Source organism: Corvus hawaiiensis, chromosome Z, assembly GCF_020740725.1.
Source record: "Corvus hawaiiensis isolate bCorHaw1 chromosome Z, bCorHaw1.pri.cur, whole genome shotgun sequence".
Classification (NCBI taxonomy): Eukaryota; Metazoa; Chordata; class Aves; order Passeriformes; family Corvidae; genus Corvus; species Corvus hawaiiensis.
The window spans coordinates 56,086,932-56,104,401 of record NC_063255.1 but is presented as its reverse complement, the minus strand read 5'-3'; the positions used below and the strand labels follow the sequence as shown (position 1 = coordinate 56,104,401).

At 36.0% G+C, this 17,470-nt stretch overlaps 1 protein-coding gene across 6 annotated transcripts in view; it reads right to left on the bottom strand.

Annotated features, from left to right (window-relative positions):
• FAM172A (family with sequence similarity 172 member A) overlaps window positions 1-17,470 on the bottom strand; it is a 272,515-nt gene that overhangs the window by 198,078 nt on the left and 56,967 nt on the right. For all 6 annotated transcript variants that reach the window (XM_048292989.1, XM_048292988.1, XM_048292986.1 and 3 more), the window contains 2 exons: window positions 11,091-11,156; window positions 2,706-2,897 (listed from right to left, as the gene is read on the bottom strand). In XM_048292989.1, the coding sequence (XP_048148946.1) occupies window positions 2,706-2,897; window positions 11,091-11,156 (258 nt within the window). The remainder of the gene's footprint in view (window positions 1-2,705; window positions 2,898-11,090; window positions 11,157-17,470) is intronic.

Here is a 17,470-nt window from a genome sequence, read left to right as displayed (position 1 = left end):
TCAGAGAGTAATAGTTTCTACTCTTCCCTTAACTTCCTGTTTAGAAGTATCAGTTCATCCTGCTCAATCCGCTGCTCACGGATAACCCCAGCTGTTGCAGGGATGCAGCTGTTTTCAGTTTTTCCAAGAAATGAACGGAGAAGAGAAGCATAGAGAAAAGCAGCAGAGAAAAAGTTGTGGGTTTTGGTCTACTTAGTGGGTGGTTTTTTGCTTGTCTGAGTTTTTTCTAAGAAAAGCAGATATTTCTGAATTAGTTCCTGTACAGAAGACATTAAAGCACTGCTTTTGCAATTTTTAATTTTTATTTTTTATATTAAAACCTAATCTTCAGCAAATGTTTTAAGCTGGCTGCAGTGTCTGCATGTGCTGCAAAGTCACAACAGATCACTGGAATTTTCAAATCCTACGTATCATTATCCACTTCAAATTCATGTAAGTCTATTAGGAAAAAAATCTATGTTCTCTTGTCGTCAGCACTGATGCTTTGATAAGGTCTGCTGGTTTCATTCAAGAACAAGACCTCTCCTTAGAAGAAACACAGAAAGATCTAAGAAAACAATTCCTTACTTCAAATAATGTTGTACAAGGAGTTAGCACAATTTTCATTCAAGCTATTTATCATCTAAGCTAGTTATTTTCATTTCGTAAGAGACAGAAGTGCCTAAATCAACTAGAGGACTGAACACCAGAAAACCCAGAAAGGATATAATTTTTACTATTATTTTTGTTATATGGAATCCTTACACTCAGTCTACCATAATTTCCTGCATTCAGAAATATAATTTTTATAATCTGTACCTGAAGCTGACATGATATCAGCATGTACCTATATGTATTCTCTTTTTAGTCATAACCTAATGATTCTAAATGCTTTCAGTGGTGTCCAACTTCCATAAAATATTGCCTTACCTAACCAGATACACAACTTATTCCCACTACAGTGATTACAGGATACAAAAAAATAGCAGCACATTTAATGACATAACTGAATTTAACACAATTGAATACAATCTTTCTTCATTTTGCATAACAAAATCACTGTAAAATAGTATGTATCCTAAACATGTAGTACATATATCAGAATTTTAAGACACACAAAAAGGGACAGTGGGTTTTACAGTAGCTGGAATTACTGAACTAAAGAGAACTACAAATTTAAAAACCATATTAGGAAAAAGCTCAAAACCCACAAAGTTTGATATACCAATGTTATCTAATGATTACATTTTTGTAAAAATATTTTCTCATCCAACAGTTGGGACTTTTTTGTGTTTTTTAAGAAGCACTCAAAATGCAGAGAAAAATAATACGGTTTTAAGTATTACAACCATTTGAGAAAAGAGAGGCCTGATCTCTGTCATATGGGCACAAATCATTGCACAAAATAAATAAAAATAATGAAACAGCAAAAAGAAATATAACTCTCCTCTGCTAGAAATACACCCTTAAAAATTATCTGTTAAATTAGGGTTAGTACCCCAGTTTGAAATACTTGGTCTCTCATGTTACCCAAGACAGCAGCATCTCTAGGAAAGAACAAAAATGCGAGCACGTAAGCACTGCTACAAAAACTGAAGTAGCTACAGCTATTTGGGTGTCTTGGGAAAGGTTTTGGAACCTGCACTAAAGGTCCCATACTGGACCTACCATACACCTGTATTGCACTCAGTAATCCTGAAGTACTTTTTGTTCTGTCTCTGAATCTTGACTTAAAATGAATAAAAAACTTAATATTAGAAAAAGATAAGCCTCACTTTCACAGGGCTAGTTTTCCTTTTCTCACGTAGTGTAGTCTGGTGCTTTGATAGTGGGTAAAACAAACCAAAAATAACTTAACAGCCTAATGTTTTTATATGTTTTCTTTCTTTGCTTTATTGAAATAAAAAAGCGCCATTTTTTATCCTGAATACTTTAAAGACAGCTGTAAAAATTGTCTAGCGAAATATGAAACAGTAACAGTAGCAACACTGATATTTAGCGTAGAACATTAACTTGGCAAATACAATAGAAATAAAGTGTCTTGAATAGGCTCTTCTAATGTTTACTACATGAAGTTTCATTTAGGTAGCAGGATGCACAGGATGAATTACACCTGCAAAGTTCCAATGACAAAAACAAAACACCAACTGTCCACTGTCTCTCAAACAGATGTAACAAAACAGTGTCAACAAAATGTGAATGTCTTCTACTGTCAAATAATCAGAATGAATCAGTATTTAGTACAAATCTGAAAACGACTGTGCCTCTAATAAATTCAGTACAAGCCTAGTAAAAAAGATTGCTGTTATTATGAAAGCTCATGTTACCATTAGATTACACCATCATTGAGCAATAATATGTACAAATTTAATGATATATAAAATGAAACAATCCAAATTGTACCAAATTTCTGTAGTGTTTTCTACTGCATTTCATCACCTGCTAATGGCTCTTGTCATACTATCTGCTGTATTAAACTACAGGGCAGTCTCAACACAACAAGCAACTAAATTTTTTTTTACTGCAAGACAGGAACCTGGTTCCACTAGAAAAAAGTTCCAATAAAACCAAACAAGTATTCCCATCACAAATAAAATGATCACGCAGTAAAATACAGAACACAGATTAAAAAATTAAAACATCACAGGTTCACAGCTCTTCATACACTGGCACACAGGTGCACATCCATAGCGCACACAACCTTGCATCCATGCACTTTCACTTACCTCAATAGCTCTCTTTATATACGGTATCTGCGTCCCACTGTCCAGATCTTCATTAATTATGAGTCTCCTAGCCCACTGACCAGCTCTGACAACACCATTACCATGAATTAGGACCAACAGCTTGTCAGGATTTATTAATGCATCTTCACTCATAAAGATAAAGCTCTTTGGTTCAGTCTCAGTTGCATCAACCTGCAGTTACAGACAACATACATTTTAATGCATCCATAAAATTCTTTGAAAGAAAACCTGTAGCTTTAAAGTTATCTATCAAATTTATATAAAAGCATTCACCATTTAACAACTATTTCAATGCATTTGTGCCCAGTACTAAATAAAAATAAAGCAAAATATGCAACACAACTTTGAAACATATAAACATACCACATTTTAGAACAGCAATCCAAGGTGCATTTAAAATTAAGAAAAGGAGTAAGAGAGGTCTTAAGCTTTGAAACATCAGTTGTTTATAGAAATTTACAGGAAAGAAAAAAGTCCATAAATGAGCAATCAGAGATGGCGAGTGGGGGGGAGCAAATAATTTCTCACCTCTGATATGCCTGAAGCAACAATAAAATTCTTACATAATGCAAGAAAAAAATCCTGGAAAGTTCCAAATCAACCACCTCAACATAAATACTCAATAAGCCATGTAGGAAACAGTACTGTAAATTTGTCTGTTACAAATTTAATAGGATAGGTCTAATAAAATATAGAAATCCAATTTGGGTCTAAATAATAGCTTCATTAAAAGTCCTCCTGCACTAGGGTCAATGCTCAGATACTTTGGTGTAGGAGGAGACCAACAGTTAGCTTTGATATTCAGTAAATTGCAACCTAATACCACGTTTTGTCTTTAAGAGAGTAAAGCAGCACTTTTTGTTCAATACACACTAAAGGTTTTACACTTGGTTTAGCAAGCCTACCTCAAGACAAAAGAACTGTCCTGGTGTAAATACCATGAGGGCAAAACAAATATACATGTCTACTCGTTCTTCTCTTTCTACTATATGAATACATAGAAAAGAAAGAACAAAACAGGCAAATCTCCCCCTCCTACTATACTCCACACCCCTCCACGCCCATGGCCTAACTGTCCAGCTACTAGGAACATGCTCTGCAACAGTGAAGAAAAACAGATCAGGTTATAATACCCATGTTGAGAAAAAAGGAATTGGCTGTTTGGATTATATTAGTTTTTTCTCATATATGGGTATGTATTCTTAGCTACCCTTACCATAGGAAAAATTAAATCTGCATGCATCTTCAGACTTTTTAAGTGTTCCTATCAAATATTTTTTTGAATTAAGTCAATGAGGCTACTTGAACAAAACAAATTTGTACGTGAAAGAATAGTCATGTCTTTCTTCAGTATTTGCCATAGTACTGAAGACCATATTCCCCTGCTCTAAAATAAAGTAACATCTCATGCACCAGCAAATGTACTCATTTTCTCTCACACTTTGTGCAAAAATAGAAAATATCGTAAAGAGTATGTTCTACTGAAAAGACTGTGGCTACACTCAGATCATGCTGCTGCTTCTGAAGTAGCAGTATTGACACCTTAAAAGGTAAAACAGATTAGGTAAAAAGTCAGCCAACACTGAATCCCAGATAGTACTTGGCAAGGTATAACTGACTTCTACCCATAAACTGAATATTTACAACACTATAATTAAGAAAAAAAAGTTATGAATTTTCATTTCAGATTAATGTGTAACTGAGCTGTAGCTTTTAGCACTTATAAACTAAAACTTTGTGTAGTATATAGGAAATACTAGCACTTAGTAATCATATGCACTAGAAGATATAACTAGCTCACACTTCCGCAAAGAAGTTAATTTTAAACAACTAAAAATATCTACCAAGATCATAAAAAAAATTATTTTGATTCTTTTCCCAAAATTAAACACATTTGGAGACTTTTTGCAAGCTAACTCACCTTCAAACAGTAGTAATTTATTAGATCCAGATTTCACTAAAGAATGCACATAAAGGTCACTCCTATACACAACCTTACTTTACTGACAGATCAACGTAGAATACCATTTAATGCTGGACACACTGAGGCCACATAAAATAATATGCATTTATTAGCCACTTTTTCTTCTGGACTCAAGGACACTGATTTCTGATCACGTAAATCTAAACTGAATAAATACAGGAAGATTTTTTTTTTTAACATTTTTAACATTTTAAATTTTTTAACATGTTTAATTTAACAATTTGATTCAACATTGCTGTTCACAGGTGAGAACAATCTTCCAGTAATCTGTAGCTAGGCATGTCAAACAGATCTAAATTACAATGATAATTTACTGTTTAAAACTACTAGTTAGTTTTCTTTTTCTTGGATTTTTTTCCCAATGCACAGTAATTCTGTAAAGTTTATGAATGTAGACAGCTATGGTGAGATCTCTCTAGCTATTACGACATTCTTAAGGTTTTCAAACAGTGAATTTCTTTTTTCCATATGACATCTGTCTCTAATGAGTTATCACCTAATACAGTAGTATCAGTCTATAAAGTATTTCAGCAGCACACTAGTTAGTATTTTGCACAGCTGCTATCAATATATTAAATGTAGTTAAAATCAAACTACACTTGAATCTATTCTTATTGACATCCTTGCTACCACATCAACAATTAGCCATTACTAACCCAAGATGTATGACATCTGACTAGGTTCCAGGAATTTTTTATTTGGTGTATTGGAGGTTTTTAGGTTTAAAATTAAATGTTAAAAAGGGGAAAAAATCCACTAGTATTTTTCTTATTATTTTTCTTACTAAGTATTTTACTTATTTCAGTTAAGAAACACGACAACAATTATGAGCCTCAAGCCTACAAAGTGAAAACAGGCATAATTGGAGGAAAGAACGTGGCAAATAAGTGGAATTGAAACTGAAAAGACTCAAAAAACATTGTGAGAATTGTAAGTAGCTGGGGGAGAGAGAAAATTGCTCATTTGCGTCCCAAGATGAAAAGTCTTCTTTTATATGTTTCAACATAAACCTCACTAACTCACTTAGGTTACAGTCTTCACAATACTGAAAATCCTAATTTAGAATTTTTTAATCAAAAATGTAAAACTGAGAACCGCTGATCAATATCACAGGCAGCTAATCAACATTTGACTATTACCACAACTAACTTAACAAACCAAAAATTGGTGGAAATTTTACGAACAAATATTAACTTTACTTAGGTAACAAAACTGGCAAAAGGAACATTACAGACCATTGTTGCTCAAAGAAAAATAGTTCCTGGATGAACTTTAACCTATTGAAGTGAAAGAGGAAAGCATTGATAACTTAGAAGATTCTGCAAAGTGAGGCACTTAAGTGCCATTGTCAATTAAACATGTGTTCTGGTTTCAGCCAGGACAGAGTTAATTTCTTCTCAGTAGCTGAGTGCTGTGTTTTGGCTTCAGAACAAGAATGGTGTTGATAACACACTGATATCTTGGGGTTTTGCTAAGTTGTGTTTAACCAAAGTCAAGGACTTTCGTTTCCTTGTCTCATGCTCCACCAGTGAGAAGGTAGGCAAAATAAACTCGGAGGGAGCATGGCTGGGACAGGCGACCTGAAGTGACCAAAGGAATATTCCACACCCCTGAACATCATGACCAGGATATAAACTGGGGGGAGTTACCCAGAAGCATGGCTGATCTGGGTTCAGGAATCGGGGGTCTAGCATCTGTCAGTGAGTGGTGAGCAATTGCATCGCACATCACTTGTTTTTTGTCTTATTATTATCATTTATCATTATCACTTTAATTTACTTCATTTTAGGTTATGAGATAAAACTCTTTTTATCTCAGCTAACAAGTTTTACTTGGATTCTCCTCCCCATTCCACTGGTGCTGGGGAAGGTAAAAGGGGGTTCGAGCAAGCAGCTGCATGGTGCTTAATTTCCAGCTAGGTTTAAACCACTACAACATGTTACTAATTATTTAAACTTCCATCTCAAGCTTCCCCAGAAGCTGTTAAAGAAGCAGTTAATTCAGAGGCACACTCTATTTGTCCTCAACAGCTAAAGAAGAGCAAAGATCAATCACTGATTGTGCCACTAAAACTAGAGAAATATAAATACTACATCTGGCTAAAAAAATTGCAGTCTTCTTTTTATTCCTAACATAATCTTCAGTGGAGCCAAAATGAAACTTTGAAAGTAGTAACTGAATGGCCTCTTCCTGAATATGAGACACTTCATCAAAAATTTCAAGTCCAGTAGTGTATGTTGAACATTATTAGAAGTATAGTGCTTTACAGTAACAATAATGCAACGTGGATCTTGGCCTCCCTGTGTAAGAAAAAAATGTTCAGAACTGTTCAGTCAAAGATGCTGGCATAATAAATTAATTGGCAAGCTCTCCTGATCTGCCAACTGATCTTATTTTCACATCTGAAAAGAAATTAATGAATTTTCGTATCCAAAACTGAAGCGGCCACCTAAGAAAGCAAAACGAAGTCAGCAAGTTGGACTTTACACACAAGGTTGAAATTAAGGAAGATGAGAGTACGTGAAACGCCATCATGCTAAACGTTCGAAGCACATCATTTCCATTCCCTACTAAAATCATGCTGAACTAAAGAACACCTCACCTAACACAGTCCCGAAACACATTTCAAATATTCAAAAATCACTGCACTGCCAACTTCATTACCAGCTGACAGAAAAAGGAAAGCCAAAACACCAACTTTCTGATCACCTGTGACTAGGTTAAAAGAAAAAAAGTTTTTGTATTCATCCCTAAAATATCCATATAAAAAGGCTTTACATATATATATATATTTACATATATATAAGCCATCTTGGTCAGTTCAAGGTGTAGGGTCCTGTTTCTGGCAACTGGCAGATTGCATAGGGAAACAGTAACAAAACAGAGTTATAGAATGATTCTTGCCTGGTTTTGACAGCCAGTAACTTTGGAACCTTGCAAGCCAGAGTTTACATAACTGGGCAGGCATGTACAATAGTTCAAGGCACCTATCCCACCTTAATATCGTCAAATGGGTTTTTTGTATGCATTTATACCTCTCTCCTTGATAGTACTCTGTGGCAATGAGTTCCACAATATAATTGGGACATATATGAAATAATACTGTCTCTTCCAGTAGAGATCTCCTGCCAGATAATTTAAACTTGATGCCCCTTAGGTTCTCTATTATGAAAAAAGCAAAAACCCATTCCCTATTCATCTTCTCTTCACCTTTCATGATTTTATAGATTTGTCATATTCCTTCCTCAGTCATCTATTTTCCAAGCTGAAGAACCTTTGTTTAATCTTTCTTTGTCTGAAAAGCATTTCATGCCTGTGATCATCCTTGCAACCCTCCTCTGTATTTTTTTTAAAATTCTTCATATCCTTTTTGATATGGTATCCAGACTTCATGCAGTGTTTAACATGAAGGCCCACATAATGAGTGGAATGACGATGTTTTTCTGTTTTGTTCTCGATACTTCATAATTCCTAATATCCTATTTGCTTTGAGGGTTTTTGACTGCCATTGAGCACTCACTGATGTTCTCAGAGAACTACTCACAATCACTCCAAGCTCTTTCCTGAGTTGTAATAGCTCATGTAGAGGCCACTGTTGTCTTTACAGAGTGAGTTATCTTCCCCATAATTTTATATTTACCAGAATTGAATCTCCTGTCATTTAATCATCCAGTTATTCAGCATCAAGAAATAATTCCCCAACTCATCATAATCAACTTTAGGTTTAACTATCCCAAATAATTTTAGAAGAAAACAAGAAAAATTTGTATTAATTACTTTTCTTCTTTTGTTTACAACTATCTCAGGCCTTAATAGCATTTTGCTGGTAACAGATTATTTCATCTGTAGAATACTAACACCTTTCTCCCCTTTTAACCAATTAACTCTAAAGGGGACTTCCTTCTTAAAAGCATTTGTTAAGTTTGTTGACAGTTCATTGGAAATACATGTACTCTTTTACTGACAAGATTTTTCTTCTTCATGTGATCTCTGACTCCTGCAATGAATTCTGGTAGGTTTTTTTTAAAAATAAACTTGTACTCACTTCCCCCAATACATTATTGTTATTATTAGCTGATTTCAGCAGTAAGTTACATACAAATTGGCTGTTCTGCAGCTTCCTGTTTGACTTCTTATAGAACCCTACATTTTAAAAAAATCTCATCCTGGAATTTGTCTATTGTACAATATATTAACTTCTCCCAAGGTCTCCTCCATTGGTATGACAAATTTCAGACAGTTGCTCAGAATTATAGCCTGTTACAAAAAAAAAAAAAAAGCATGTGGAAATTGGACAATTAATATTGAAAATTATGATATTAGTTTTTCTTATTTGACCTGGGTGTTCATTTTAACTGCAGTTCATCTATTTGCCTTATCAGTTCTCTTTTATTATTAGCCTTTACAACTCTAACAAGCTGCTCAAATTTGTTTTTTGTGATCTTACTGTGATTTTATATGTAACTTGCCAACATTTATATTATTATATACCTTCTATTCTCACCCTAGAAGTTGTCTTATTACTTTTATTAGTCTCCTTTACTAGTCTAAACTAGAGGGTTTTGTGTTGTTACTTGGGGGTCTGTCACTGGTGATTTAAACCTAGCTTTCGCACAGCTTTAATTTTTCAGCTTCTACATACATAGTATCAATTTTTCATTTCTGTATGTGCCTTCATAACCTATTTTTGACTGTGGTGAGGGCTCGCTACACATAACAGCCATTCCTGAAGAACGGTGCTCATACCTTGCGTGAATTTTTCCACAATGCTCACAATTAGAAATCTGCATATTTTGTGAGTTCTTACTTTGCTCCAAAATGCAATTAAATTATGACATTTCACAGAAGTTGGAAGTCATACATTTGAGAATAGCTTAAATGTATTACTGAACAACTGTATTCATGCTCACTACACAATTTCTAAGTACGAATAAACAGAGATTAATCCAAAAGTGGGAGCTAGCCAGGGCCATTCCTCTTCCGAGCCAAGAAACCCAAACCTTAGAGCCAGGCAGAAGAATCACCGCAAGTGTGACATAGGTGATGGAGGTGCTGTAATATTCATCCCAAGTTTCTTCATCTTCATGTTTTGGAGCTAATTGATCAGCCTTAGCACTGCATTACTTAAATGAATATTCCTTTTTAGGCATCAAAGGAAGTCCTATAGCCTTAAAATTTGGGCACTTCGAAGTTTATAAATGACAGCTTCATGGTTTCACAGACAAAGTGTGACATGGTTTGAGAAGTCTTTTGATGCATTATCTGTCTGGAAGTAATTCTTCAACCAAAACTTCACCAGCAAAGAAAATTAGCAAAGAAGCTGGAGATCACAGCTAGCACTGCACCAGGCAGACCATCATGATGAAACTGATACTATGTCTGTGTACACAGAACAATCTGAAGTGGGGAAATGCTTTCTCAGTCTCGGTTCTCTGGGCACTGGTGCAACCAGCAGGCTGCGAGTATGGAGGAGAGCTGCTGCTTGCCCTTCGACTTCTCTGTGAACCTCAAAGCTCAGCTCCTTCTGCCATGACCAGGAGACACTGAAAAAGCCCTTCTAGGAAACTGTTAGTAGTTTGGGCAGGTCATCAAAACATTCCCTAAGCAACACTCAGAGAATGGAAATGGGAATGGTGAAATGTTACAGAACTGTTAAAGCAAGACCTTTTCCTTCCTTACCCTAAACAGGTTTTCCTTGACTGACTAGGAAGGCTCAGCGGAGAACAACAGTAATTCAAAAGATTTCAAAGAGCATAGGAATCCTTCATAATGATGGAAAATTTACACAGTGCTGTCACACTCCAGTCTCCCCTGCACTCTCCAGTATAGAATATAAAAATACCTGAACATCATCATATCACATCACAGGTATTTATAAACACTCTGATATGTGGGGGAGCACTTCACCTCTTCCAAGGGTTGATCGAATATTTTCACTAAGCAACATAACTACTTTGAATTACATAAATATTACAAATTACTGAAAAAGTGTTTTTTAAAAAATTACTTGGAATAGTTTACTGATACTCAATGTGAGTGTAGTCCTCTGCCTGCAAAGACATTTCTGTTCTGTACATCCAGCTGTAAACATCTCAAAATATCCACAAATACTTTTCAGAAAGCTTATGGCTCTCCTATTAAAAGCCCCACATTTTGAAAATTCTGGTATCTGGCAAGGTAAGGAAGGCTCAGTTGGAGAAATGAAACACATGAGAAGTGAGGTGGAACCACATCTCCAGATGCATACACGTGCAAAATTCGAAGGCAATGCCCTGCACAGAGCCCTGGCACACCTTGTCTTTATATGAATATTGGATCACAGGCTATGCCGGGTACAGATTCAAAAAAACAACGCCTTTGGAAAAATAAATTATACTTACTGGAAGAGTTACTTTCTTCAAGTGGCATTCCTTCTGCAGTAGTTCATAAATGTATTTAGTAATGATCTGAAAAAAAGAAAAAAATATAAATGCCACTCGATACTGAAACACTTACAATAATGACATACGCAGGCAGACAATTTAAAGGCTAATTGGTTAAACTTCTAAGCACTTGTGTATGTTTTGCCACTTTTCTGAATCCTTTACTATATAACTAATTATAGAACTTAGAGCTTTAGACAAAAAATTCTGTCTGTTACACAGGAAAGACTTCTTTCCAGTACAATGGAATGGTAACTGTACCTATGAATCCATTTTGCACTGCTGTGCGAATAATCAGGTGAATAATAACCTCAAAACCAAGGTTTATAACCAATTAATATATACTCAGAAGTAGAAGAAAGGCTCTCCTTCTAAAGATATACTTTTAAAGCATTTTTTTTACTAGCATATTTCAGGAATTCTCTCCCCTCCAGGTTCACTTCATGATTTAGATGGAGAGCAGATCTGTAGCCAGCCACAGCTAAGTTACCTTGCCATTTCTGCTCACTGAACAGGGGAGGTATGGGTCAAAGGTTCCTAAATAGAAGAAAACCCCATACAGATTCCCCACTATGGGGCAAGCTTGTATCTCTTTTCTCCATGTAGGAATAAAATTGAAATTTCACACCCAAAACAAAAGGTATCATTTCAGAAAGCAAGCAAAGAAAAAAAAAAAAAAAAAACCAACAAAAAACCCCAACACAAAAGCCCAGACAAAGCACCCCAAAAAACAAAACCCACCAGAAAACAAAAAAAAAAAAACCAACAAAACCCAGAAAAATCAACCTAGTTGCAACAAAAGACTTGCCATCTCAAATGTAACAAAACTGTTCACATTTCAAAGCCTTGCCTACTATCTAGGGATTTTTTTTTTTTGTCCTTACATATTCTAAGAAAAATGGAGATGTAGATGTAAAAACTTTGTAACTATTATTAGCTTGTGAATTAAACTGAGGAACAAACTGGAACTGCGTCCATTTGAGCCTGTAAAAATGGTTTGGAAGCTAGTGACTGGATTTGAATGGCTACAAGAGTTTGAAAAGAAAAAAAAAGGCAAATTAGAGAGGTTAAAAAAAAGAACTCATTAAGAGGCTGAAATGATGCTTGCCTTCTCTTTAAAGCTTGGAGAACTGTATTTAAATTCCAGACAGGACAAGATCTAAGTCTCAGAATATTAATCCAAGAATATCTGGGTACAAACCCAGACAGTGTTCTTTAGTCCATCCCCTCAAGGCCACAAATATACCCATGTGAACCCACAGTATATTAAGCCCCAACAGAAACATCACTGTAACAAAGGTCTCAAGTGATGGCATCTTAGCAACACACTATGATCCAAGCAAGTAGGAGCCAGAGTATCATAAACTTCAAATTTAATTTTCCAAATGCACAATTATGAAAAAAAGTTTCAATGAAGTCCAAAAGTTTTTATTATGTAAATGTGAGGAAACACAATATGCAAATGTTTGGAACACATATGAACAAACTGGAGGTGCTGATGAAAGATAATTAAAAATGTTGGTATATGCCCCTCCCCTCCTTTCACTAAAACCCCAAATCTTTATTAGGATTATAAGAATTCTTTGTGATCCTGATCAAATACATTTATTGACAGAATTATGTTCAAAAACCTTTATGGCTTACAGAAAATCAGTCTTTCTGAACATTATTATCTACACAGAAACTGCATTTGGAGAAGGAATTCAGCTGCGAGTGATGAGTTGATTTAAGACATGTTTATCCCCAAAGCAGTATGCTAGGAACATGCATACAGTGTTATTTTACCTTCAGGGGCAAACTTTTTATGGTTCACCGAAATTGACTGCAGTGTAACACCAACAAGTAAAGCAGTTAAGTTCCTGCAGTCTCAAATGCTAATGTTGTACAGACATTAAAGTAAATATAATGATAATATGGCCTACAACATAGGAATTTTGTTTTTAACTCTCAATTCAGGCATCTACACACTGTCAAAATGACTAAAATAACACTTGGAAAAGAAAAAAATTACTCTGCAGAAAATATATTTTACATACTACTTGTAAAATTCTACCCTTTTTGCAGTTATTTGTATCTATTTCTTCTATTCTTTCTCATTTATTTAGACTGTGTGTCTTCGGAGCAGAAATAAACCTCTACTCATTTTTTCCACAGCTGTCTCAAGGGGGGTCTCATTCTAACTGACTCTTTATGCACTACTCTAAGATAATAAATAGCAATACAGCCTTAAAAATGGGACTGTTGAATCAGTAGAGCACTCTGGTGTGGCGAAGACTTAACCTAATGAATGCTTTCAATAAACACAAACATAAAGAAAGATAGAGGAGGTTGGAGGCTCACAAGCGAAGTCTGAGATTATCATCCTCAGACAGCCCAGCACCTGGATGGCCTGCACTGCCCAGAGATTTCAGGAAAAAATGCCATAAAAAACAACCCTCAAACAAAAAAACCCCTAAAACTGCCCCAGTGTGTGTATATATATATATACATATGTATGTAGCTACAGAAGTGGTTGAGGGTTTTTTTGCAATAGATTCACATGTTTAGGGATATCCTAGCATGGTATACTACCAGTTTTAAATTATGGAAAGTGATACACAAGATTTCTTGAAGTGCCATCCAAGTCCAAAATTTTCCAGATTTGAAAACATCACTAATGGCCAGATTTCCTGCATTTATCAGAGATGTGTCTGGAAAACTTGACAAAATCCTGTCCTGCCTAGGAAAATCTAGCAAAATTCTGCCCTATCTAGGAATATGGCTGCAAGTACTGAAAATACTACACATCCAACACTACTTTTGGATTTTTATGCTTTTAATGACTTATTCTGATTTTATGGCTGATGAGTAATTAAAAAAAATTAATTATAAAAATATCTTTCCTACAGGTAGCAAAAAGAAAAGGAAACTGATATTGTTTATATAGAACTAGTTAGACTTAATATTTTGAATCTATACAATTTATATAGCCACAGCTTCACTAAGTAGCAATATTAGCTTGTGCATGCTGGTGTTCTATACTTAAGATGTGAAAACTTTTGTAGAAAGTACTGTAGAATGTTGTGAAGTGTCCTGCGACTTCTTGCATGAGAAGGTGGTTCTGGTTACACTCTACAAACTCTCCTGGACTAATTATCAGTCACACAGCTGCTCATCACTGCAGGTATATAGTGACACAGGCTGATCAATTCAGTCCTGCACCAATAAATCATCTCACCTATCAAGCAACAAATTGTTCAGATCCAGACATTCTCAATGTAACACTTACTAGAGAGCCCTACTCACGTTAGTCATACTAACCTGGGATATTTGCACTTTTTCTAAGGCTCTTGAAACTCATGCTAAAACTGTATATAAGCAGTATACTGCATGGTAATTCAAGTGGCTGGAGAGCAGGCATCACTGTGTCCAAGATGGGAAAGGAAAAACAACAACAGTAAGACCTGCCCACAGTGTATGAAATTAATTGCCTGATAAATGGAGAAGAAACTGGCAGTTCTGTAATTCTTGTATGAGATACAGGAAACTTCCACCTCATATTAGAGTATTCCTGCACCTCATTCACTCCTAAGTGCTGTCTATCAGGAAAACACATCCTAAATAAGACAAATATCTGAACTTAGAACTATCAAGGTGTTCTTATTGACTGTTGGGAGAACTGGAGGAAAAAAAAAAAACAAAACACAAATCCCTAAAAATTCCATGCCTCCCATGACCTATTCTGATAGCAAGAGAGAAATCCTCTCCAGCCATGGAAAGCCTAACATTTCAATCACCCAAAAAAGGCTGCATTCAAATTGTGTGGTAGAGAAAACTTTCTTCCCAGAACAAAGCAGTCTTCTCTGGTAGGAAACTACATTGCTTATACTTTAAATTGCTCTCATTGAGCAGAGGAGCCTGAGTTCTGCTTTCCCTAAGCCTGAGAAACTTCTGCCCTAAATGAAATCACAGCTATTTTAATTGTGTTGCACTAAAAAAATTCCCATAATGAAGGCAAGCTGGTGAGAGCAGGGACCACAGCTGAGTAGAACACATCCTGAGCAGTAAAACCAAGTAGGTTATCCTGGGTATATTAAAAGCACAAGTATCTAATCTCTGCTACCATTTCTTTGTTTTAGTTTTCCTTCATCTATGGTGCACAAGGTTGAGAGCCTTAATACGCATGGTTCAGGAGTGGAACCAAACTTAGTGCTCACCACTGCCCTTCTGAGGAGCTTAAAATAAGTCAGTCTTGACTGATGTTGGATGTAACAGAGAATACCTCCAAAAATACCTTTTCAAAGTGTTAGTGGTCTCAAATATGTAATCTGCAAAGTTCAATAGCCTAATGGATAACTGGGGGATAGAGCTATGTTGTGACCAGTAATCCTTCACATGGATCCAGAAAACAGGTTCTTTTAATCACAGAAAAATTAAACGTAATGACTTGGACAGACAGCAAAAAGAACAGAGAAAAGCACTTTATCTTACAACAGACCTTTGTTTTACCCTTGCATTGCTAAATATTCTGCACCATGACAGCAAGACTATAATGCTGCATACAGTCTGCAGAGCAAAACTTAAACTCCAAGTGGAAACACAGACCTGGTACACACAAGTGTAGTACACGTTAATTGGTAAGGTCCTGGCTTCTTACAACACGTGTTCTTTTAAGACTGTGTTGTTCATATAGAGGACTTTCTTATGGACTGTTTTCAATAATCAAAAAGCATAGAAAAATTTTGTTAGCAGCCTAATTTGTGAAATCTTTGCAATACAGCATCCTGAAGCTACATGATCAAAAGATCGGAACCTGCATAGATCTACGTGAAAATAGAAATTAAAGACCAAGAGCCAGTGACACCAACACATTTAAAGTTACAAAGACCATGAAGGTATTGAATTCTAAATACGATTATAAGTGGAGACAAATACCAAAGAGGCACTTCAATACACTAAGTAGTGGAGGTCTTTAAACAGAGTCTGGAAAAGAATACTGAAAAAAGAAATCCCACAAAGCAAGGAGGCAATTCCAAAATAGCTCAGTTTATAATAATAACCCCTCCATTTTAAGTCTGTAAGACATGGAAAAAAGCCTTGTATCACATTCTGAAAACATCAAAAAAACAGCACAGCATACATGAGGAAGAGCAAAATTGCAGCTGACCCACTAGTGAACTTTTCCACAACAGAGATTGCCAGGTATACAGACAACAGATCACAACTCAGTGACTTGATTAATAACATCTACATCTTAATCCAGAGGAGTTGCTTCAGTACATACCATACCAAAACCCATGCTGGGACTCAGTGAAGTGCACTGAGCCTTGCCCGTCAAGTTCCCCTGCTATGCTGTGCTTTACAACCCAAGTCCTCTGAATTCTCTTCTTCCCCCCCCCCAAATGTGCTCCCACTTTCAAAACCAAGCATGAGTACCCACCAGAAGATTACATATACAAATAGAACAAGCCTGCTGCAGAGGGAAAAATAAGAAAAAAGACAAAGTAAATTACTTGAACTTGCAAAATGTTTTCTTGAGTGAATTCTCAGCTAAAAATATACTAAAAAATTGGCATCATTCTGGGTCATTTGTGGCCTTTCACTTCTAACCTGGCATCTATCAGGTGTCACTGGAAATCATTACCGTGCAACCAATAGTCATGGATTCACGACAGATGTGAGGAACCCTCAGGCTAGCACAAACCACAAAGTCTCTTTGAAGACAATCAAATGCCACATGTCCCCCTCTTTCCCCATATGTGCATCCCTCATGACCAAAATGCCAACAACCCCGTCAAACGGCTGGGGTACAGTTAACATATGATAAAGAATAAAGCACATGTGACATGACAAAGGATAAGGCACATGAGATCAGTTGACATTACAACCACTCCCATGACAGAGGACAGATTACAAGACCTTGGAGAAATGATGAGCTGTTAACTCAAGTTGTCCACACCACTGCCTACTCCTACACACTTGTAGCAGATTTTGGCAAAAAAAAAGAAAATGGACAAAACTATGGATTAAATATATTCTTCTGGTGGACCAGATCCAGCTGGATGGATCTGAGATCTCCCACATCATATTCCTCATTTACAGATATTCAAAACACAAACAGAAAGCCATCATCCCCATTACTGCTCTTGCTACCACTTTTCACTGCTCCAAGGATTAAATATGAACGGAGACAGAACTACTCCCTCAAAGTTAAGAATGGCCACTTCCCATCATGAGTGAGATGTGTTGGCAATGACACACTTACTCAGTGGATAGGGGCTTCTACCTCCAAAGAGACCAGCTTGTGAAAAAATACTCATTAAACACTCTGTCAGATCACTTTTCATTAATTTTTAGAC